At 52.1% G+C, this 23461-nt stretch overlaps 1 protein-coding gene across 1 annotated transcript in view; it reads left to right on the top strand.

The window, feature by feature from the left end:
* The first annotated feature begins 845 nt into the window (after positions 1–845).
* SDK2 (sidekick cell adhesion molecule 2) overlaps positions 846–23461 on the top strand; it is a 240438-nt gene continuing 217822 nt past the window's right edge. Inside the window, exon 1 of the mRNA XM_054572925.1 lies at positions 846–994. Coding sequence (XP_054428900.1) covers positions 931–994 — 64 coding nt within the window. The 5' untranslated portion in view covers positions 846–930. The remainder of the gene's footprint in view (positions 995–23461) is intronic.

The raw sequence follows: 23461 nt of genomic DNA, 5'->3' as shown, positions 1-23461 counted from the left end.
CGGGCTCTCCGTGCGTCTCGCCGAGAGCTCCGGCCAGGGCGCGGCGGAGGGCAGAACCGTCGGTCTCCATCCTCAGGGCGGCAGGAGGCTCTGTGCCCGAGCGCCGGCAACAGCCCGGGTCACCGAGCCCAGCAGCGGTCCCCGCTGCACGGCAGCCGGCGCGGACATGAGCGCGCGGGGCTGCGTGCCGGGCCGCGGGACCCGCAAAGTTTGCTAGCTGGCTAGGTGCGGAGCCGAGGGCGCGCCCGGGCCCAGCGCTCCCGGGAGGGACCAAGAGTCCCGGTATTGGGCGCCAGGGCTGTGGAGCCGACAGGGGTGGCTCGGCCCCGTCAGATGCCGCCTGCAAAGTTAAGAAGAAAACTTCAGCTCCAGGGAGATTCGGACCGCGATGCAAACCGCGCCCCCCGAAATCCGCGCCCCTGAAAGAGCCCCCACAACCGCGTCTGCCGCCGCACTTGGCTCCAGCCCGGCCCCCGGGGCCCAGCGCCTGGAAAGGCAGTGACTGCGTCCGCCTGGACGACCCAACCAGGGGGCGGGAAGGGGGCGGGGGGCGGGCAACGTGGCCACTGGAGGAAGTTTGCTGAAGTTGTCCTTTTATTCCGGAGCCCGGCCAGCGACCCGGCCCAATCGCAGAGGCCTCCCTGCCTGGGAGACGAAGTCAGAGTTGGGGTGCTACGGGAGGGAGGCGCCCTGAGTCCAAGAGCGCGGCTTTTTCTTTTTGCTCGCCCATCGCCTTCCGGGCGCACCGCCGGGATCGAACTTGGACAGAAGAGGACGAGGAAGCATTAGGGTCGCCAGAGCTGCCCCTTCCGGGCATATACCGCACCGGGCCAGGGCCGCGTAGACAGTCTCCCCAGACGAAGACGCAGGGTAACAGACCCCACCAGGATTATAAACCAGTGCGGAGGACTCCCACCGCCACCCCACACCATGTGGGGGCTGCTAATATGGACTCTGCTGGCCCTGCACCGGATCCCCCAGGCCAGAGCTCAAGGTAGGAGAGTCACCCCCACGTGGGGATGGGGAGGGGGCTTGAGGAGGAGGTGATGATGGGACTAGAGGAAGGGGCTGGGATCGGGGCGGGAGCCTGCTGGCCTGCGGGCTCAGCCCGGGCAGAGCTTTCTCAAGGGAATTTCAGGACCCCTTCCTCGAGTTTTGGGGGCTCGCTCTGGCGGGGGGTGGGGCAGTCTTCCTGAGACTTGTGGCTTCCGAATGAGGAGGCAAGGTGCGGCTCCGTGCTGGGAGGCGTCGCCCAGGAAGGCTGAGAAGAGCCCAAGATGGGGGGCGGGGGGGTCGCCACTCTCCCACCCGCCGTGGGTACCCCATTGGGTCCGCGAGGGAGTGGCGCGCCATTCCGTGCCGGGTTCAGCGACCGGCTCCACCGAGCTCCTCAGGCCGGGCTCCTGGTTTCCCGATCAGTGTCCGCGGAGAAGGGCAAGGCCCTGCCAGGCAGGCGCAGGCCGCCCCAGGGCGAGGGAGTGGGGTAGGAGGGCGGCGGGAGGCAGCCCGAGTCGGGGACTGGGTGCCGGTTGGTAGCCCGGGGAGGGCGATTGCCGGGCCTGGCAGCGTACGGAGCCCGCGCCTGGTTGCCTGGCCGGCCGCTGGGTCTGGGGGCGCTTCGAGGTGTGGGCCGGGAGCCCTGGTCGTGGTGCAACACCGGACGCACCAGGGGGTGGTGCACAGGGAGGGTCTGAGACCCCCTCCCGTCCCACCTCCCAGACACACACAGCTCCTGCGTTTGCCTTCAGCTCTTCGGGCCGCTCAATTGTCTCTGCAGCGGCTGCTCTGACCTGTAGCTGCCTGGAGCAGCCTCGCAGTGGAGAAGGGCTGGTGGGTTTTGGGGGTGGGAGTGTTAGGGAGGATGAGGAGGTGTGATCCGCACTGCCCACCTCCAGAGGGCGGGTGCCCAAATGTCCTCCCAGTCCTCTGGCAGGTCCCAGAAGGGGAGGGCGGCTGCACTGGCACTTCCTTGCTTTGGGGGTTCGCATACCCAGACAGTGGTGCCAGCGGTGTCCGAGCGGCGCCTGCTGGGGGCGGAGGGAGACAAGCCTGGACTGAGCTCCAGGACGCGCAGGGTTTGGCTTTCGGTCTTCCAAACTCGGAGGGCGCCTGCCCCTCCCCCTACCCAAGGCTGCTCACTTGCGAAGGCTGCAGTCTGGAAAGGGGCCCTCTTTACCTGAGGGGTTGCTGAGCGGGGTGGGTGGCGGGGAGACCCCAGTGCGCTGGAGTCATGCAGGCCAGAGAGCCAAGATCAAAGAGATGAAACTAATCAGCTCTCACAGGATTGAGGGGAGGATTTTACAAGGTAATTTACGTTAAAGCACTTAGAAATTTTGTTAAGGAGCCCTGTAAATGTAAGGTAATAAAAGTTATTATTATTTTTATGATCTTCATAAAATCTTCCAGCAGGCGGGACCTCAGAGGTCGTCTTATTCTAGCAACCATTTAACAGATGGGAAAACTGAGGTCTGGGTGCATTAAGTGACTTGACGAAGGCTGCAGGGAGATCTGGGGGACAGAGTCAAGACTGGGTGCTAAGCCCTTCTCTCCCTGGAACCAGGGTCATCCGTAGCTGGGGTGGGCTTGTCGCTTTCCCAGGAAGACTGTGAGGCTGCCAGAATAGGAACAGATTGTAGTCTGCCCTGGGGCACCTCACAGATTTGTCCTGAGATGCCCAGGGGGTTACCAGCCAAAAGCCAGGAGACAGAAGGGCTCAGGGGGGTGTCAGCCTCTGTCTGGATGCTTCTAACTTAATCACTGCACAGACTCCAGCAATGGCATGATTTCCCTGGCCAGGTGGCTCACTTGTTCTTGTCCCATCTGGGCCCAGGCCCTTAAGGAGTCCCCAGCACGCGTGGAGGTGCTTCCTTTTGAGTCATCAAGTCTCTTTCATGCCCCACCTCCACACTTTTCCCCCTCCCTGAAGTCAAGATTCCACCCGTCCTGCTGAAGTTAAGGCCAGGCCTTCTTCTGTCCCTGTCCTTTCCTTGGGAGGGGCTCGCCCTGTCAGCAGCAGCGAAGGTCTCTTTGATTGATTCACTGTCTCTCTGGCTTCTCTTGTTTGCTGCCTTTTGGCGAGTGGCTGCCCAGGTCCCCTGCCGCTCCATTTGTGTTCTCTGGTCTGAGAGAGTGTTTTTCTGCCTCCATCGAGTACTCTCCACCTATTTGTCTCATGGGCAGCAAACCATGCAAAGGTTTGTGGGAATTTGGTCTGGGCCCAGGCTTTGGGTCAATGTTGCACTTGTGGGGGAGGGGCACTTACTTACCTGCTTTGGGGTTCGAGAGTGGAGTTTTTCCTTAAGATTGAGGTAGTGTCACTAACCTTTGGGGTGGTTGAAGCCACTGGCACTGTGTGTCACTTCTGAGCCCGTGAGCCCCATTCTCCAATCACAACACAGAGTATGGGACCAAACAGTGATTCTCCCTTGAGACAAACCTCACGTCGGTTTGATTTTTAATTACTGACAGCTGCCCGATTTTAGCTAGACCTAGCCTAGGTTTTTTCAGGTATGGACCCAGGCAACATCAGCTGTTTATTCCTAAGCCACCATTAGATCATCTTTCCTTCAAGCAGGATCACACAATTCACACTCGTTTCCCAAAATGGGTAAGCGATGTTGTAGAAAAGGCAGGGACAATATGAGGATCTGAGGTATTGTGGGGAGGAGCAGCAACTGCCTGGCACATAGATGGTGCTTAAGAAAGGGTAATTGTTATGGTTACTATTATTGTTGTTGTTTTTACACTATAAGCAAAGGTCATGGGGAGTGGTTTCCAGCCACCCACCAGACAGGCCTTGAATGCCTACTCTCCCCCAAGACCCTTCCTTTACTTCCTTCCGTGGCTCCATCCCTGCGTCTCAGTTGGCCGACTAGCAGCCTTGGGCTCCACTCCCAGGCACTCTGATGGGAGGCATCCGGGGGAGCCTGGACCTCTGCATTTGAACAAGCACCTGCAAGAGTTCTCATACGCTTCGAAGCCTGGTTACTGCTGGTGGACACTCTGAGGAGGCCGGAAGGAAGGCAGTAGCAGCCCAGCCAGCTGGTCTGGAATGTTCTTTCAGGAGAACGGTTCCTGGGGGAGGGACAAAAGGGGATGTACGCTGAGCGAGACAGGCAGAGGGAACCCTGAGTGAGGGCGGGGAAGCCCAGCTCCTGAAGGCTCCAAAGGCAGAAAGTTTAGTGCTGGGAGCTAATCACAATAAAAGCCAAACAGCACGCAAGGGAGCAGGATGAAAGTTTAATTACATGGTGTGGCTAAGCTGTAATTATTAATTACTGACAGCAAAAAATAACTTATTGATCAGGGCCTCTTGCTAATTACCACAAGGCCGAGTGTCATGCTTGCCTGGGGCTCTGCTAGTGTGTGTGAAAAGCCCCACACAAGAGTGGGCTGGGGGTGTCCCTGCTCCCTACACCCCCGCCTTCTCCCAGCACCAGAGAGGTGGCTCTCTGCCCCACACTCCTCTCTTCCTCAGCCTCTGCGCCCCTTGGCTTCAGCTGGGGCGTTGTGGAGCATTCTGGCTGTGGTTCGATGAACGGCACAGTTTGGTGCTTCTCTTCCCTGCAGACCTCCCCTGCCTGGGCTAAACAGACTCAGGACCCCCACCCAGAGTCCGAGTCACGCTGGCAGCCTGACACCTGCCTCAGAAGCCCTCTCCTACATGCTTTTGTTCAGCAAATATTTATCAACCACCTCTCCCCGTGTCCCCTCCTAGAAGGCCAGAGTGGGGCCAGGAACCTTGTTCCATCAGGGAAGGGAGGCTGGGAAAGAGGCCAAGTCCTTTACAGCAGTTCTCTGTTTAAACAGTGCCTGAACGGCCGACTTTAAAATGATGTGTTAAACTGTATTGGTATGCATTTGACTTTGTACCGCAGGACACAGTTTGGCTGTAAGCTAACCGGTAAGGGAGAATGAACCTGTCCCCCGTCCTCAGGACTGACTTGAATCAGGGCATTAGACTTGAAAGAAATATGAAAAGGCATCTAGTGCTGTCCTCTGCCCACAAGTGTGGGACAAGTAGCCACCTGATGTCTGCTTGGATACCCCTGGTGATGGAGGACTCATTACCTTATAAAAACTGGTTGGTAGACAGTTGTGCTCTGTGTTGATGAAGCAATTGGCCTCCCTGTGGCTGGTTATCCTAGAATTTGGCTGCGGTTGAAGGAGTCCTCTGATTGGCTGGAACCTCTCTCCCCATCCCTCTTACTCCTCCGCCGTTGGGGAGTCAGGAGACTGAGTTGGAATTGACATTGAGTGTCAGGAAGTTGCCTGTGGGATTTCCACCCTGGCTCTCCCTGGAGCACATCGCCACAGCCGGCCCTGGAGCTGCCTAAAGCGGCGGGAATTAGTCATCATAATTTGGGGCCTTGGGATGCCAATAGCAACAAATGGGCCAGCAGCGACTGCCGGCAGTGCCCCATGCCTGCAATGGAAAGGAAAACAAGCCGGGTTGCCCAGACAGCCTGGTCGCTCCTTGTCATCCCACCCCTGCTGGGAGAAGGCAGGGCCAGTGAGTGGTGCTGGGCAAGGGACCGGCCTGGGGGGGAAGGGAGGGAGAGCTGCTCAGCTCGGCTCATCAGACTCCCCAGGCCAGGCATCTAGGCCAGGAAGTCCCCCAGGGCCTGGGAGCCCTGCAAGGCCCAGCCCCTTCCGGGTTGCGGGTACCAACATGGCACATGGTCCCAGTCTGCATTCTGGCCCCTTTGAATTCCCCCTCCACCTCTGAGCAACCCTGAGCTAAGGCTCAGTTTTCTCATCTGTAAGATGAGGAAACAGTTACAAATTAAGTGTAGCTACCTCATAACAGTTTTTTCCCCACTTTAAATGAGGTTATTCCAGTCCCCTCTAAAATGCTCATAATGAGTGTTGAGGGCTTGTAATGTGTCGGCCACAAGGCATGAGAGTGTCATAATCCTCACCGCCTCCGTCCCCACTCCCCAAGCTCGGCTTCCCTCGCTGCCATCCGCAGCGCCAACCTCCTGCTCTGAGAACTTACCAGTCTAGCGCTGCCCGCCTCCCCCCCTCCGCCCCGCCCCAGAGGTTGAAGTTCCTACCAACCCTGTGGCCACACCCACTCCTCACTTCCTTCAGGCCTTCCCTCTAATGTCCCTTCTCTGTCCCTGAGCACCCGTCATGAGGCATCGCCCTTGCCCTGCTTGGCTTTCTCCACAGCACTCAGCTCCGTGGGACATGTATTGACTTGGTTATTTGTTTATTGTGGGTCTCTCTCATGGGGTCAGGGACTTTATTTTGTTCATTGCTGCTGCATTCCCAGTCTCTAGGTCAGTGCCTGGCACAGAGAAGGAGCTGGACAAATACGAGCGAGTGAATGAAGAATGACTGACTGATGAATGAATGAATGAATGAATACTTCAAAAGGCAGGGAGCCCTTTGCCATCTGGCCTCTGCCTGCTTCTCTAGCTTCTTCTCTGGCCACCCACTCTCATGGGCTTGTCTGCATGTCACATAACACCCCCTGTCATGGAGCCCTCACTGTGCGGCACAGCCGTGCTCCCCAAGGAGGAGAGCCCTGCCCTCCAGCGAGTCTAACCTGGGCTTACATTCCAACATCATATTGCCATTGAGCCCAGAGCCCACTGCCCAGACTTTCTCACCCTCATTCCCAGCTCTTCCCACCTCTGGCCCAACAGGTGAAGCTGCCTCTGGCAGCCTGGCCTCTGCGTTGGGTGACACCTAGGTTCTTACTGAGTCCCTACCAGCTGAACTCCACCTGTGGGATGTGGAAGAAATTGGGAAGACAGGTGGTGGGCTGGAGGGGTACTGCCCATCCATGCAGGGGGTCACCATGTGACATCCATAAGAGAGAGAAGAGGAGTTGCATCACCAATTAAATACGGTCGCCTGTATCACTTCTACTTGCAGCCCATCAGCCAGGGCTGATCGTATGCTTCCCCCCAAAGGCAAGGGAGCTGGGAATGCAGGCTTCTGTGTACTGGAAAAGAGACCAGCATCTCCATGTGCACTGGTGACATCTTGTGGAAGGGGCCATCCCTAAAGCATCCCAGAGTTACCCCCAGTCTGTGCTATTATTACTTCCCTGCCTTCTGGGGTTTCTTCTTAAGCTGTTGAGGAGTGGCATGTATAGTGGTTGGTGCCTGGGGACTGGGCCGACTTGGGTTCAAGCTCTGCTACTTTGTGTTACCCTGTGCCACTGTGGGTTCAGTCACTCACTCTGTCCACCACTGTTTCCTTGTCAGTGAGGTAGCAGAAGCAGAACACTCTGCCCTGAGCCTGACATAGCGAAAGCATTTAATATGCTAATTTAATTATGTGTGTGCTCCTGTGTTTGCCCCTCTAAATGGTCTTAAGACAGGGTATCAAGTTGCATTTAGCTTTCAGATTTTTCTCTTTGGTATCTTTACTGTGTATTTCACCCACACCTTTTCCCCCACTTCCTTTGCTTCATTCCCAGTTTGGAATGATTTGGCCTTTTCTCCCCATCCTAGGGATCTACAGAGGGGACGTGTACTCTCGTTTGGTGTGCAGTTTCTATGTGTCAGATAGTGTTAGGTGCATTAGAACCGCTACCTGCCTCCTTCCTCCCTCGACTCCAGCATGTGGGTAAACTGGGGTTCAGAGTGATTAACTGCCCAAGGCCCCACAGCAAAGAAGCCAAAAGGTCAGGATGTGAACCCAGGGTTCTTTGGCCCCACACTGCTGTTCCAGGATGCCCTTTGCCTCCTCAGCATCCTTCGCTGGTATCTTCCTGGTGAAAGGTGCTTAGGCAGGTGGGCTGTTTTAGAAGACCTGGGCTGGTCCAGGGAGGGTAAGAGAGTTTGGGAATAACCCAGGAATAACCCAGAATTCAAGAGGTCAGGACAGGAACCTTTCCCTCCTCTCTCTGCTCCTCTCCTTTCTCTGTGCCCTCCCTGGGGTTGGGGTGACCTAGAGATGTTTGGTCATTTGGGGCTTTCATGATGGTTTGCCCATGTCTGAGCCACACATGTCATCTACAGTGAACGGGGCAGGGAAGAAAAGTGGTAAAAGTCTGACACCATATAGGAAGTTCTCAGTGACCCAGAGGGATGATGAAAATTTGATGATGTGATGATCCTAAGGGGAGGAAATAGTTGCCATAACTTGGCCCATTCAGGAAATTTGGCTTCCTAAACGGCCTGATAAAGCCAGAGCCCTAACCCCAGCCCCGTACCACCCAGGGCACCTCTGAGGAGGTGCGAATGTACAAGCGACAGAGACAGTTGCCTTGCTCAGAATCTGAGTCATGGTCAGAAGTATGGCTGGATACCTGGACACCCAGGTTGGCACTGCTGAGTGTGAGTCAGTTATGAGTCTGGTGCAGATGCCCCGTTTCTGCTTTGGGCTCTGAGAGCCAGTCCAGAATGTGCCATCAGAGGGCCCTGGTGGACAGCACAGGCCTCTGAGGAGCCTGAAACAGGGATGACTCCCTGGGTTCAAATCCTCCTCATCGTCTACTGCCTGGGTGACCTTAAGCCAATCTGTGTCTTGGTTTCTTCCTCTGTGAAATGGCAACAACAGTAGTCCTTACCTCATTGAGTTGTGTCAAGGTTTAATAAGATACTAAGCATTTAGGACAGCACTCCATGTATAGTAAACCCTGGATAAGTGTTTGTCATTGTCATTATTGTCTCTTGGTGTCAGGGAGGCAAGGCCAGCTTTGCAATTTGACACGTGCCCTGTCTTCAAATGCCTCTGCCCGCCTCAGCTCTCATAGACCTGCCAGCGGCATCTAAACTTCCACTATTAGGGATTTATGTGTTTGTTAAGACATTATCTGCCTCTAGCTAAAATTGCAAATATGCCACAGAGAGCCCACATATTAAACTGTTATCCACTCTTCAGGCCTTAAGGTGAATGTTTTTACTGGATCCTTTCATAAAACCTCCAATTTCAATGGGTATCTTTCACAGACATCTCATTTTCTCTTCCCCCCAACCTATGAAGCAGTTTGGCCTGCAGGTATTAACATTATTAACCTTATTAGCATTGGAGCTCAGAAAGATGAAGTCACTGGCCAAGGCCACAAGGACAGTGAATGCAGGTCAGCTGCTTCTCAGGCCATCGCTTTTGATGAGGATGTGCACCTTCAGGAGCGGCTCCCCGTGCTGCTTTGGTACTTAGGAGCCATCTGGTTTGCCCACAGGCTCTTCCCCAAATCGGATGAGCACAGGGGTACAGTCTGATGGTCTCTCCTCCTCTCTTGGGGCCCCATCTGTTATCTCACAGGGACTTAGTGATGGGATCCGAAAGCAGAGACCTCTCACGTCACCTGCCCTCACCCCCGACTGCTGGTTGCTTCTCTACTGCTATTGCATCCACACCAGGCCCCGCACAACCTGGCCCTATGCATGGCTGCAGTCTCCCCTCCCCCTCCCCCTGCCTAGCCATCCAGGCTGCTCTACTGCCTTTACCACCCGGAAGCCAGGAAGCCAGGAAGCCATCAGCACCCTTCCCTCCTCTCTCCTGTCACTCACCGCGCCCCAGGGCCCAACAGCCTCAAGGCATCCTTCCCAAATGCCTCCGGGCTCTCAGGATGCCAATGGTCTAGATGTGTCATTTGGCACCTTGGCCTTGTTGATTCTAAATTATCTTTTAATGTCTGTGTGACTGATTTCTTTCATTATAAACCCCTTGAGTTTAGTTAAAACCCTTCATCAACAAGGATGGAGGTATTAGACATAAGTTATTGTTCCCAATTAATGAACTTAACCCTTTAAGGAAAGGTCTACAGGGGTAATAATAATGTTGGAGAGAAGGCAACAGGTTCGTGACGCCTTGTGGGGCTCGGAGACCAAGACTGATTCTATCATTGCGTCCCATTGGGCCCCCGTGTCTTCCCTGGGAAAATGTGAGGCATAAATACAGCATTTCCAAGCTCTTCCGTGAGGGACTGTGGTGAGGGAAGAGGTAGGGCACGTAGCCTGAAGCTGCCCACTAGCCACATGACCTTTTCCTTTTTAATATTTTAATTTTTAAATACATGAAATTTGGTATTCCATTCTATAGTCTCTCTGAATTCAATTTTAACACACAAAGGGATATTTTAAAACCAATTAATGTGGCTGGAAGATGTGGCGCCCCTGCCCCATGGCTTTCTGGACCCCCCCAGGGATATATGTCAAAACTTGATTTTGAAAGACTTGAATGAAATGATCTCTTGGGTCACATCACATGTAAGATTGATTCTCAGATCCTTTACACAATTCAACCGTTTGTATTTAAAAGTTTTTATAATCTTTTGTATACATACCTACCTCCTAAAGCAGTTGTGTCCCAACATAATCAGCCCTGGGCCACCATAACCATCCTCCAGGACTGGTTGATGGCCGTGCCTTCAAGGGTGGTGGGTGTGAGGGAGAGGCTCCCAGCCCCTCCCGAGGGCACCCTGCTGCAGGGGTGGATGGCATTTTCTGGGCTCCCAGCTTCAACCAATCTGCTCCGTACCATGAGGGAACTTGTCCCTGGACCAGGAGCGGTGCTTGACTGGGCCAGCCGTCCAGGTATTAGCCACACCATTGTATGGTGACTGAATAAGAGCTGGGGCAAGGCGCTGAGGCCTGGAGACTCTTCTAGCGGGAGGGCTTGGCCCTTGATAACTATGTCCACTGCAAGGGGCCTTTTTCATGAACATGCGAGTGCCTTCCAGGAGAGCCAAGGGTACCAGAAGGTCATCCATCCTCCAGCCAGGTGGGGCCTTTGCTTCCCTACATCAGCTCCAGCATCTCCAAGCTCCATGCCCTGCGCATGTAGCATTAACTAGATATTCTAGGTCATCGATTTCAATAATTCCTCCCAATTCCTCTTGAGGCTCTTGGGCTTCCAGAAGCAGACTCCAAAGCATCCATGCCCTCCCAGGCTCTGTAGGGCGGCCAGCCTTCCGCAGCACTGTCTATGTCTCTAGCTGCCCTGACTCAAGGACTCAGCACTTGGTCAGAGGAACTGCTGCTGAGCGTGCCCAGCATTCACACCTCCTTGCTCAGTCAGCCTTGACGTCTCCTCGCCTGGGCAGTATGCACATGGCTTTGCCCAGGTCTAGCTGGTTCAGCCAAGTGGCCCTTGACCTCCCCATTTGGAGCCCTATCTCCCAGCACTGGAAGAGTGAGAGTAGACAGGTAGGCTGGGGGGCAGGCTGTCGGTGGCCCACAGCTGCCAAGGAGGGCCAAGGGGAGTTCCGTCCGTATTAGCTCTGCCCCAAGCTCATTATCGGGCTGTGCATCACTGGGTGAAAAACGGTTGTCATCAAGACAGTAATAAATACGCTGCTGTCAGTGTTGATGTGATTGCACTAATGAAGAGAAATCAGCCAGGGCGAGAGTGGCCACTTCTGACTATGGCTCCAGGTAGCTGGAGAGCTCTGTCCGCTGCCCGTTCTCCCTGCCCCAGGACAACAGGCATCTGGACATCTGGGAGAAGAAGAGAGGTGTTGGCACTCAACCCCTTTCTCCTAAGGCCTTGGTGGATGAAGAACCTAGAAGGTACTCGAAACCTCCAGGAAAAAGGAACATTGTTCAGCCCCAGGGTGCGAGGGAGGGCGTGATAAGCCACCAGCAGGGACCTTGGGCAGAGGCAAGTGGACGGGCTGTGTGCTTTTGATGGTTCAGCTCCCCTCGGAGCCCTGGTTGAGAGCTGCCTTAGGAAGGCGTGGGGAGAAACACAGGCCCATTGTCTGAGGCCCCTGCCTGCCACCTCGCCAGCAATGTTAAGACTTATTGTCTGTCCAGGAACTTGGAATGTCTAGCCCGGGGTGCGGGGAGCAGGACTTGAACTCCAACTTGTCTTGAGCCTCCGCTGTGTAAGAGCTCAAGGGGCCCTGGGCGCTCTGCGCCAGGCTGAGAGGTCAGGCTGAGGCAGAAATGTCCCTCCGAGATGCTGATGGGTGGGGGCAGGGAGTGGCCCCATCGTAGTGCCAGGCTGGGGCTCCTAGGGATTGGAGGAGGGCTGAGTGATTGAGAGGCGTCCTTGCATCTGGGGCCTCAGGAGTGCATTCTTGGAGCCCATGTGTAACTTGCTTCATGATGGAGGTGAGAGGGTGGCCAGAGCACACCTGAGCCTGCATCGGATCCCCTGGAGGGCTTGCTATTCAGAAGAATGCAGATTCCCGGCCCCATCCCCAGAGCTTCTGATGTGGCCAGTTGGGGTGGGGCCTGGGAATTTGCATTTCTAACAAGTTCCCAGGTGGTGCTGCTGCCCCTTACTGTTCGTGGGGCCACATTTTGAGAAGGACTAGCCCAGAGGTTTGAGGACAAGTTGGAAGGCTGTGGTGGTGGCTGTCCTAAGCCACTTGGGCTCTGAGGGCCTCTCTCTGCTTCTACCACAGAGAACCGTGGGGAAACTCGATTAAGACAAACACATGAGCCCTGGCTGGTGTGGCTCAATGGACTGAGAGCCACCTGCGAACCAAAGGGTTGCTGGTTCGATTCCTAGTTTAGAGCACATGCCTGGGTTGCAGGCCAGGTCCCCAATAGGGTGTGTGTATGAGGCAACCACACACTGATGTTTCTCTCCCTCTCTTTCTCCCTCCTTTACCCTCTCTAAAAGTAAATAAATTCTTTAAAAAAAAAAAAAAGACAACACATGAAATTCCCACATGGCCCTGCGTGTGGAGGTACATGACCCCTGCTTGTTTCTTTCTTCTTTCCTCTCCACCAGAAGCTCTTGCTCCCAATGTCCTTCCTTAAAAGCAAACAAAATTCCAACCCAGAGTACTCTTTCCTGGGAGACAAAGGGCGGGAATGACGTTATCACTGGCTGAAGCAGCCTTTGCTAAAAGCTTCAAAATAACCCAAATGTGTTGATGGATAGCAAAAGCCATGAACCTCTGTTCGCTCATTAAGCATTTTCTAAGCACCTTCTGTGCACCAGTCACAGGGCCTGGGATCCAGCAGAGGCTCAGGCAGATCCCTGTTCTGAAGTCGTTTGCTGTCAAGTAAGGGCATCAAGCTTGTGGTCAGTAATACGGGGCAGTGTCAAAGATGCCAAGAGAAGGTGGGAACCAGGGGGTCGGATGTCCAGAGGGGTGACCTGCAAAGCTGCCCCAGAGGAGATGATCTGGAAGCTGAGGTCTTGGAGGACGGTGGAGCCCTATGTTCTTTGGGGAACCCTATGGGCTTTGTTTTTGTTTCGGCATAATAAACTGTACATGTTTAAAGGGTACCACTTGATCATTTTTGACATATGCGTAATACCTAAAATTATCACCAAAATCAAGATAACATCTCAATCGCCTGCAAAAGCTTCCTTGTACCCTTAGTAACCCTTCTCTGCCTGGTTGAGGTACTTTTCCTTTTTTTTTTTCCTTCTATTTTCTGTTAAAATGGATATCCAGTTGTTCCAGCTTTGTTTTTAAGAAAATATTCCTTTCACCACCAAATTACCTCTGCATCTTTGTTGGAAATCAGTTGTCTATGTATGTGTGGGTCTGTTTCTGGACACTCTAATCGGCTTCATTTTCCCGTCTGCCTTTACACCAGTGGCACACTGTCCTGGTTACTGTTGCTGCGTGGTAAGTCCTGAAACCGTGTAGTGGTGGTTCTATAAGTTTGTTCTTTCTCAGAGTCGTTGGGGCTCTTCTAGGTCCTGTGCGCTTCCATATGGGTTTAAGAATCAGCTTGTCTATTATCTTCAGAATCCGTTTACATTTCAGCATGAATTTTAGAATCTTTTTTTTTTTTTCTTTTTCCAAAAACTCCTGCAGGGATTTCCGACTGGGATTGTACAGATAAAAATGAGCATTCGCATCTTGACCACATTGAGCTTTCTGGCCCATTCTTTAGTTCTTTGGTTTTGTTTAGCAACGTGTTGTGGATTTCAAAGTACAGGTTTTGTACATCGCTTGTCAGATTTAGCCTTAAATATTTCATATTTTTGATGCAATTGTAAATGTTATTTTTTATTTCAACTCCCAGTTGTTTGTCTCCAGGATACAGAAATACAGTTGATTTTGACATGTTGATCTTGTACCCTGCGACTTGCCTAGACTCAATGATTAGTTCTGGTTACTTTTTTGTAGACTTCATTGGATTTTCTACATAGATGATCAGGTTATCTCCAAATGCAGGCACTTTAACTTCTTTTCCAACCTGGATCCCATTTCTCTTTCTCAACTTGTTACACAGACAAGAACCTCTAAGGGCCCTTTGTTTTCATCCTCTCTGTTGCCAAGCAGCAGTTATGAGCAGCAAATTCGCACCTAAGTGGCCGCTAACCACCAAGGTCAGGCTGAGCTTAGCCACTTTCTTGAGTGGCATGCTGAGACGTGCCCCCACCCTCAGGATGCGTCCACTCTGGGGCACATGCTCTTTGGCATCGACTAGTCTACAAAAGCTCTGCTGGCTTCCGGAAGTGGGGGGAGCAGCACCCAAAAGCTCAGTGACTCTCCTCTCTGTCCACATGCACGATGAACACAGGTGTTTGGGGCTTGTGGTCTCCTTCCCTGCACCCGTCCTCTGACCCCAGGTCCTAGAGCCTCCCTAAGAGGCAGAAGATGACCTAAAACTAGAGGGCAACTCAGAAAACCACTGAGGTCAGATTACGAAGGGCTCATTGTTTTATAAAGGAAGATGTGGGGACAAGGGAACCAAGGAAACGTCCCAAGCCACAGAGCTGGGAACCTCAGGCCCCTGTGCAGGCTCCACCCCACACAGATGTTGGCCTCTTGGTTTTCACCTTAGCCGCAAAGCTGGCCTCTGGCAGGATTGTGATGTCTTGGAACCCTCTTTCTTTGTTCCATCTGAGCTATGGGGAGGGTCGCATCACCCGAACTGGGAGCTGGGAGACCTGCAGAACAGCTGGGGCCATGAGCCAGAAGAGCAGGCTGGGATCCAGGGGGTCTGGGCGCAGACAGCCCGGCCATGGAGCAGCTAAGGTCATTGCCAGGGGAGGGAAGGCGGGTCAAGAGCCAGCCACTGGGGTGTGGATTTGAAAGGGGGCTATTCTCTCACCTTTCCGCCCCTATGTCCCAGGGTTTGCTCTCCCTTTGCAGGGTTGGGAGGCAGGGAGGCAGGGGTGACGGGCCTTGGGCTGGCCCTGCAGCAGCACTGAGGGCCGGCCGCCGCTCTCATACCCCTCACTCTCCTGTTCTCTCACCAGCAGCCGGTTGCTGGTTTGCGGATGAAGACCCCACCCCCGCTCCCACCTCCACCCCAACATATTCTGCTTAGGTTCCCCTCTGCTCTCCCAGCTCTTAGCTCCAGCCACACAAGGCCCATGAGTGGGACTAGGGGAGCCTGCAGCTCATCCCCAGACAGCAGGTTGTGGTGTCCCCAGAACTCACTGTGTGATAACAAAAGCTCCCATTGACAGAGCGTTTGCTGGGAGCCAGACATTGTTCTAACTGCTTTATTTACATGGGTTGTCAGGTCCTCTCAGCAACTGCCTGAGGAAGCATACCTTTCCATTCAGGGCTGTCCAACCTTTTGGCATCTCTGGGCCACACTGGAAGAAGAAGAGTTGTCTTGGGCCACATATTAAATACACAAATGCTAGCGAAAACTGATGAGCGAGAAAAGTTTATAAGTAAATTTATGATTTTGTGCTGGACCACATTCGTAGCCATCCTGGGCCGCATGCGGCCCACAGGCCGTGGTTTGGACACCCCTGCACGTGGGCTTGGAGACTGAGACCCACAGACATGGAGTAACTTACCCAAAGTCTCATAGCTTATAAATGGTGGACTCAGGAATAGCCCCAGGCAGTGGACTCCAGAGCCTGAGTGCTCAACCACGGACTGGGCTGGAAGGCCAAGGTCCCATCCACGAGCCTGCTCTGCCCTGCTGCTTCCCTCCAAACTGCTGATGAGCAAAAGAGTGAAGACTTATTTCCACGGCTGCCTAGGGCTTGGCCTTGCTCTGCCTCTTACAGGCTAAATGACCTTGGCCAATTCTCTTAGCTTTTCTAAGTGTCAGTTTCTTCATCTGCTAAGTGTTGGATTTAACACCAACAAAAGCCCCTAACATGCATGAGGCCAATGGGAGGATTGTCTGAACGAGTATTGGAGAACAGAGCTAATGTGGAGCCTGACCCATGGGATGTCGCTGTATTAGTGGGTGCACCCACTGCCCACCATGCTCGTGACCCATCTGCCTAGGACTCTGCCCGCCTGTCACAGCCTCTGCCTATGACTTTGTGTTCATTCCCTAAGAGCATCCTCCCCTGGGATCCCCAGGTTCCTGCCTTCTCCAACACCCTGGGGTCTCCATGCCTGCTTCTGCATGGACCAGCGTGCTCAAGAGCACCCCACAACTCAACTCACGGGCAGGAGGTAGCACTGAAAAAGATGCCATCTGATGAGTACAATCACCATCATCATCATCATCCCCTATTTGATTGAACCTGAGACCCATTGTAAGTCGTTATTATTTTATGTGCCCCAAAGAAAGAAGAAAGTGCTGCTATTTCATCTGCAGTGAGATGCATTCTGGCTCTAGAGATGTAAAATGCATTTGGAATCCACGAGATTGGGTAATAACCTCTATTTATATAATGCTAACCTTCACCAGGCTCTGCAGGTATTAGCACATTTAACCTTCACAGCAGCCCCCATTGTCTTGGCCACAAATCAGGCTAGAAGAGTTGATTCAAAAAATTTAAGATGCTCCCATGGGCCCCTGGGCCCCAGGAAGGCCAAAATGGATAAGAGGCTGCAGACTTAAGAGGCCACCACAGTGGACTGGACCATGTCCCTTGTCCCCTGTCCCCAGCACAGTGGTTCCAAATTCAAGGGTGAATCCAGAAGCTCTCAGACCCCTGGGGCTGAGACCCCTGGGTTTAACATCAAGGCACCAGGGCATTCTGCCCTCCCTTTATACCATCTTCCTAAAATGTGCTGGGCGGGATGAAGTCTCTCTCCCTGTCCTGCCACAGGCCCTACATTCCTTCCTCAGCTCTGCCTGATGCCAGCACCTGTCTCCTGGGGACAGTGGCCCCAGAGCAATGAATGCCTGGCTTTGGTTCCTCCCTTCTGAGCTGGGACTTCCAGGCCAAGACAGAGCTTCTGAACCAACTGCACTTGGCTCTTCTCTCCTTCTTTGGGCAGTCCCAGAAGTCAAGCGAAGGACTCGGCTCCAATTACATGGAGACCCTGGGACAGGCTGGCACAGCTGAGCGCCCTGCATCCGTCCAACTCTCAGGGTTTGGGTGGTGTTGGGTGCTGGTTTCCTTGGAGAGGCCAAGGCCCTGAGACAGCTGGCCCCTCCATCCCCTCCCCAGCCCTGGCAAACCCATTAGTCTGTCGCCACAAACCAAGGAGGACTTGGGAGCTGTTCTAGGCCTCCCTGAGGCACATTTCTTGGATGGCATTTCCTGGCCTTCAGAAGGGCCTTCCTCAGGCCTCACCTTCCTGAGGTTTCCATTCGCGTTCCAGCCCTCGGGGCTTCAGGCTGCTTGGAGGTGTGGGCTTGCACTGGCCTGCCTGTCAAACAGAGCTCTGTCTAGTTCAGCGCTACACAGTTACTGCCTAGGAACAGCTCTGAGACAGCATCCAGCCCCGGCACCATCTCTAAGCCACTGACAGGACCCGTGACATTATTTACAGGGCACAGCGCAAAATGGAAACGCGGGCCTCTTGTTAATAAAGCAATAAGAATTTCAAAATGGTAACGGCAGAACATTAAACCAGGGGTAGGCTCCTCTAAGCAAAGGGCCCTGCAACTGCACAGCCTCCTTGCCAGGAGGCCGGTCCTACTCACTGGGGAGAGCCTGCAGGGATTCCCCGCCCCTCCCCTGGCCTCAGTTTCCTGATCTGTAAAATCAGACCATCCAGCATCTAGGATCCTCTTTACCAGCTTCTGTCTTCCCTGGGCCCCCACTACATCCCCCGGGCTGAACAGGCCAGGGGCTGTCTCATCTCAGGCCCCAGGGTAAGATGAGGTGAGACAGAATGGTGAGCAGGCATAGAAACTGCTCCAGGAAGTTTGCTGCTTTGTCCAGGAGATCATCTCAGTCATCCTGGGCAGGACAGTGGGGCTGCAGGATCTGGAATTCAGCCCCGTGTCTTGGGTGCCTGCTTGTCTGGTCCTGTCTGGTATGCACTGCCTCTGTCTCCTTATCCTGTGAGCATCTGTATACAAAAAAAAAAAAAAAAAAAAAAAAAGCCAGTCTTCCAAGCCCAAACACACCACAGCCAGAATCCTGGCCCTGCCACTTGCTAGCTGTAGGGCCTTGGCCAGATACTCAAGCTCTCCCAACCTCAATGACCCTGTCTGTAAAATGGGCCGGTGATACATATGGCTCAGAAAGTGTTAATCCTCCTGTGTCCAGTTTCCTCCTCTCTGTGGACTGTCTGACTCTTTGAGGGAGATCAGGAAATTCCTCTGCCACACCGGATAGATTCTCCTACTGAAGTCTGAAGTGGCATGGGGTGTCTGGCACATAGTAGGTGCTCAGTAAATACTGGATATTACTAACAGCATTACTACTACCTCCATTATTAGGGTTGTGTCTTCCCCAGGTTAAGTTGGTTAATTCAAGCTTTTGGCTGCATTAGTGCTTTGGATACTCTCCCTACCCATCACCGCACCTCCCCCCCAACCAGCATCATTGGGAGTCGGCCACAAATGCGGAATCTCAAGCCCCGCCCCAGAGCTGATGAATCAGCGTCTGTATTTTAAGATTCCCAGGTGATGTATAGGTACATTACCATTTGGGAAACATGAGAGCTCATTTGCTGCTGTTGCTATCTTAAGATAAATTCTAAGAGGGCAGAGGCCCTCCTAACATTGTGCTATCAGTAGAAGCTCCCAGTTGCCTAAAAGTGTTCTCTTTTGGGTCCCAGTTCTCTACCCTGCCCCTGCCCCTGCCCCTGCCCCAGCAGAGAAGACTGGGAGGGAGCAAGGGGCTGAGCTGTCCCACCCAGTCCTCCTGGAAAAACAGCCCGAAGGCTCAGGTTTGTTAATGGTCTGTCTGCGGTGCCAGCTATGATATGGGAAGGACATGAAAAGGAATTGCCTGTTAAATAAATAAAACTGAAAATTCTCCAGGGAAAAGCACAGGAGAGCTCTTGTGGGAACCGATTACTTATTTAAGGGCAATTCTCTACACAGCGTGGGCCCGCTTAACATCAGGGAAGGCAGGGCAGCCCAGCCGGACTCACTGGTAGAGGGGAGGAGCCAAACAGAGCGAGTTGGGGTCCAGGCGGAGGTGGGGTGCAGTGGAGTTGACCCTGTAGTGGGGTCAGAGTCCCAGAACGTAAGGCTAGATCTGTGGTGTCCTCCTTGCCCCTCCTTTCCTTTGCAGAGTGGAGAGGGCACCAAACTGAGGTAGGGCGCTGAACTGGGTTAGGGCGCAACCTTCTTTCCCTGGTCTCTCCTCCTACTCATGCTCTGTGAGTCTGAAGAGGGATGGGAAGGCTTCCTCCCTTCTTACTCCTCTCCCCCTCCCTGGGCTCTGGACAGAGTGCTAGACAGGGGTGTCCAACCCGTGGCCCGCAGGCTGCTTGTGACTCAGGATGTGGCCCAACAGAAAATCATAAATTTGCTTAAAACATTATGATATTTTTTTTGTGATTACATGTTGCAATGTATGTAATGTGTGGCCCAAGACAACTCTTCTTCCAGTGTGGCCCAGAGCTGCTAAAAGGTCAGACACCCCTATTAAGATTTCTATACCTCTGCTCAGCCAACTGATGGGGCCTCCAGCACTTTACAGAGCAGTGGAGAACTAAGGTTGTGGATAGCAGCTAGGATTCTGGGGCCAGACTGCCTCTGTGGCTACAGGCAAGCAGCCTAACCTCCTTGAGCCTCAGTTTCCCTACCTGTAAATTGGGGGTGGTAGTACTTGCTTCATGAGGTTGTTATGAGGATAAAACAAGTTACTATTTGCAAAGCTCTTAGAAGAGCTTTGGGCATATCGTTAACATGATTATTTGTTAGATAAATCATAATTCACTGTCATTGATTGTTAAATAAATGAAATAGGAAGCAATCATCAAAAAGAGAAGAGATACCATCATCCTAGGGGGACCAAGGACTTTGGGGAAGATGGGACATTTGAACTAGGAACGTAAAGGCGCTTAGTAGTTGGAGTGTGGAGATGCCAACTCAGGAAGAGAATTCCAGGCAGAGGGCACTGCCATGGAGGTGGGACCCTTAGCCAAGTGCCGGATGGAAGAGGGGGAGAGTTGGGTCCCTGCTACCTCTCCTGGGAATGACAAGGAAAAGGCCAGATGGCCAATGCCCTTGACTTCCAAGCTGAGGGCTTTGGAGTCCAGGTCCCCAAAAGCTGAAAGCCAGGCCCAGCACCAACCCTGCCAGAGTGGTGCCCATGCAACATTGCTCTTGGGCCATCCTAGATTTGGGGGAGCCCCTGAAACACCTGCAACACTGTGGTCCTCCTGGGCCCCTTGTCCCATGAGGGCAATGGGTGAAGCATGAGAGAAAGATCACCTCCCCTTACTTTGTCCAAGTGTCCTTTGCAAGCCCCTTCACCCACATGGCATGGTGGGAAGGTTTCTGTCTCAGCATCTGGTACCATGGTCCCTGCCTCACTCCACTCAAGGGAAGAGGAGGAAAAAGACTAAGAACCATTAAGTTCCCTTCCTGACCCAAGAAGACTTGTCCCAGCCATGAAAACAGCCCCAATTTCTATAATCCAAAGGGCAATGCTGCCAGTCAAGAGGGAATCACAGAAGGAGCAGAGATCTCAGCCACCCGGCTTGAGGAATCAGTCTAAATGTGGACATAGAGACAATGGGGGCGTCAGGGACGGTCCTGGGTCCCCTATCCGTGTGTTAGCTGACTTTCTGGCAACCAGGGATAAAAGGCTTTTTACTTCCTTTAATGGGCCTCTGCTCAACAGAGGAGAAAGTGCTTAGAGCCCACACCTGAGCGGGAATAAGACTGGGAAAAGCCTTCTGAAGCTGGGAGACTTGGAGCATTGCATCGCCTGTGCGGTATAGCACGTGGGGAGGGAGTGGCTTGCGTCAGAGGACACACAGATTGGTCTCCAGGGCCGTGCCAGGTCCTCCTCACTATTCCATTGCTGGGACACAAAGAACAGGGGTTGCTGAAAATGGGACACAAAATCTTTTGTCCCCTTTGTCTTTATCTTTGGTTTTCAGAAGTTTGACTATGATGTGTCCAGGCATGGTTGTATTTTATTTGTATTTAGCCTGCTTGGGGTTCACTAACCCTTTTGAATCTGTTCATTAATGTCTTTTACCACATTGGGGGAAATGTCAGCCAATATTTCATCAAATATTTTTTCAGCCCCGTTCTTTCTTTCCTTTCCCTCTGGGACTTCACCAATGCCTGTGTTAAATGTGCCGATACAGACCCGTGAAAAAGATTCTTTCAATCTTTTATCTCTAATAATTTCTTTAATTATACCTTCAAGTTGACTATTTCCTCTATTGTCTTTATTCTGCTGTTAAACCCATCCAGGGAGTTCTAAAATTTTATATATTTTATTTTTCAGTTCTAAAATTTCCATATGGCTTTATATTAATATAGATAGTCTAGGTCTGTAAAGGTTTACTATCTCTCCATTCATTATAAGCATATTGTCATTTATCTCATTGAATATGGTTATAATAACTACTTTAAAACCAATGCCAGCTAATTGCAACATCTAGTCATTTCTGGGTCAGTCTCCATGGATTGTCTTTGCTCTTGAGAATGGGTCATGTTTTTCTGGTCCTTCATATGTGGAATAATTTTGGGATGTATCCTGAGTATCTGGATTTCATCGTATTTCTTCAAAGACGGTTTATTTTATTTTTGTTTTCGTGGAAGTTAACTTAGTTGACTTAAACTGCAAACTCTCCTGGGTATAAGCTCAAGTCTCAGTTCAGTTTTTTTACCATCAGCGAGGTGTCTTGCAGTCTGCCTTGCGCATGCATGGTTCAAGGGTCAGCCAGAGACTTGGGCCAAGTCTACATACAGAATGTGGGATTGCTGCCATTGTCTCTCTCCTTTCTAAGATTCACCCCTCGCCTTCCAGCAGCTCTGGTTGCCCTTTATTCTGCAGTTCTTCAGGCCAGAGAGACTGTGAGTTTTCTTACGGATTTATTTATTTTTTTTAAGGTGAAGTTCATATGGCAATAAATTCATCATTTGAAGGGAACAAGTGAGTGGCATTGGGGACATTGACAGGGCTGTGCCACCATCACCCCTACCTAGTTTCAAAACGTTTTCATCGCCCCAAAACAAAACCTCATATCCATAAGCACTTGCTCCCCATTTTCCCTCCTTCTAGCCCCTGGCAACCACCAGTCGGCATTCTGTTATTCTGGATATTTTATATTAATGGAATCATAGAATCCTTGACCTTGTGTGTCTGGCTTCTTTCACTGGCCATAATGTTTTTGCAGTTCGTCCATGTTGTGGCCTGTATCAGGACTTCATTCCTTTTTATGTCTGAATAATTTTCCACTGTATATAGATATACCGTAATTTGTTTATCCTTTCATTTGTTGAGGGGTATTCATGCTTTTTCCACCTTTTGGCTATTGTGAATAGTGGTACTAGGAACGTGTATGCACGTGGGTTTGTTTGGGTATCTACCTAGATACCTAGGAGTGGAATTGCTAGGCCATATGATAATTCTGTGCTTAACTTTTTAAGGAACTGTTTTTCACAGTTACTGAACCATTTTATATTCTCGCCAGTGTTAACAAAAATTCAACCAAGTAAATGTACAGCTCTAATTGGTTTTATTGAGTGAGTCACAAATCAGGCAGCATCCCATCTAGTAAACAGAAAGGTTCTGTGAGGAGCTGTACAAAATGGAAGGCTTTTCTTCTAGGCACAAATGGGGCAGGACAAGAAAGTTGAAAGACAGTATTATTTCAGGCAAGGTCACCTTCCCTTAGGGGAAAGCAAAGGGTCTTATCAGGCAGATCAGCACTCTAGGGCTGACCAGGAAATTCCAGACTGATTGGTTTAAAATTCCACTCCTGAGGGAGTCTGAAACTGAAGCCAGGTTAGGTCCTCCTTCACTCTTTTCCTTTTGTTGTCTTATCCAAGAATCCATGGCTAAATCGAAGATTACCCCTGTGCTTTTCGCTAAGAATTTAATGGTTGGGCTCTTCTATTTCGGTCACTGATCCATTTTGTGTGTGCGGTGCAGGGTTGGAGTTCCACCTCATCCTTTCACGTATGGCTCTCCAGTTGTCCCAGCACCATTTGCGGCAGACAAGTTTCCCCCACTGAGTATTATAGGCAACCCTGGCAAATCAACCAGCCAAGGCTGCGTGGGGTTAGTTTGTGACTCCCAGTTCTATCCCATTGGTCTCTGTCTGTCCTGTCACTTTGTTGTGTCCGACGTTTCATTCCCTGTGCTTGCTGGTATCAGCCGGTCCTCAAGTTAGAGGCCATCAAACACAGGTGCTTCTGCCAGCACCAAGTCCTCTCCAGAGTCTGCACACTGTGCTCCAGTCTCGGGGGCCTTGGGTGGTTGCTTTTTCTGTATTCTGTGCCGAGTTTGGAGTTGTGAGCTGTGGGGTGGTTGAACTGGTGGGAGTTTA

Source organism: Pteronotus mesoamericanus, unplaced genomic scaffold, assembly GCF_021234165.1.
Source record: "Pteronotus mesoamericanus isolate MK-2021 breed Mesoamerican mustached bat unplaced genomic scaffold, CSHL_Meso_final contig_246, whole genome shotgun sequence".
Lineage (NCBI taxonomy): Eukaryota > Metazoa > Chordata > Mammalia > Chiroptera > Mormoopidae > Pteronotus > Pteronotus mesoamericanus.
The sequence above is the reverse complement of the archived record's forward strand: the minus strand, read 5'-3'. Positions and strand labels throughout refer to the sequence as shown.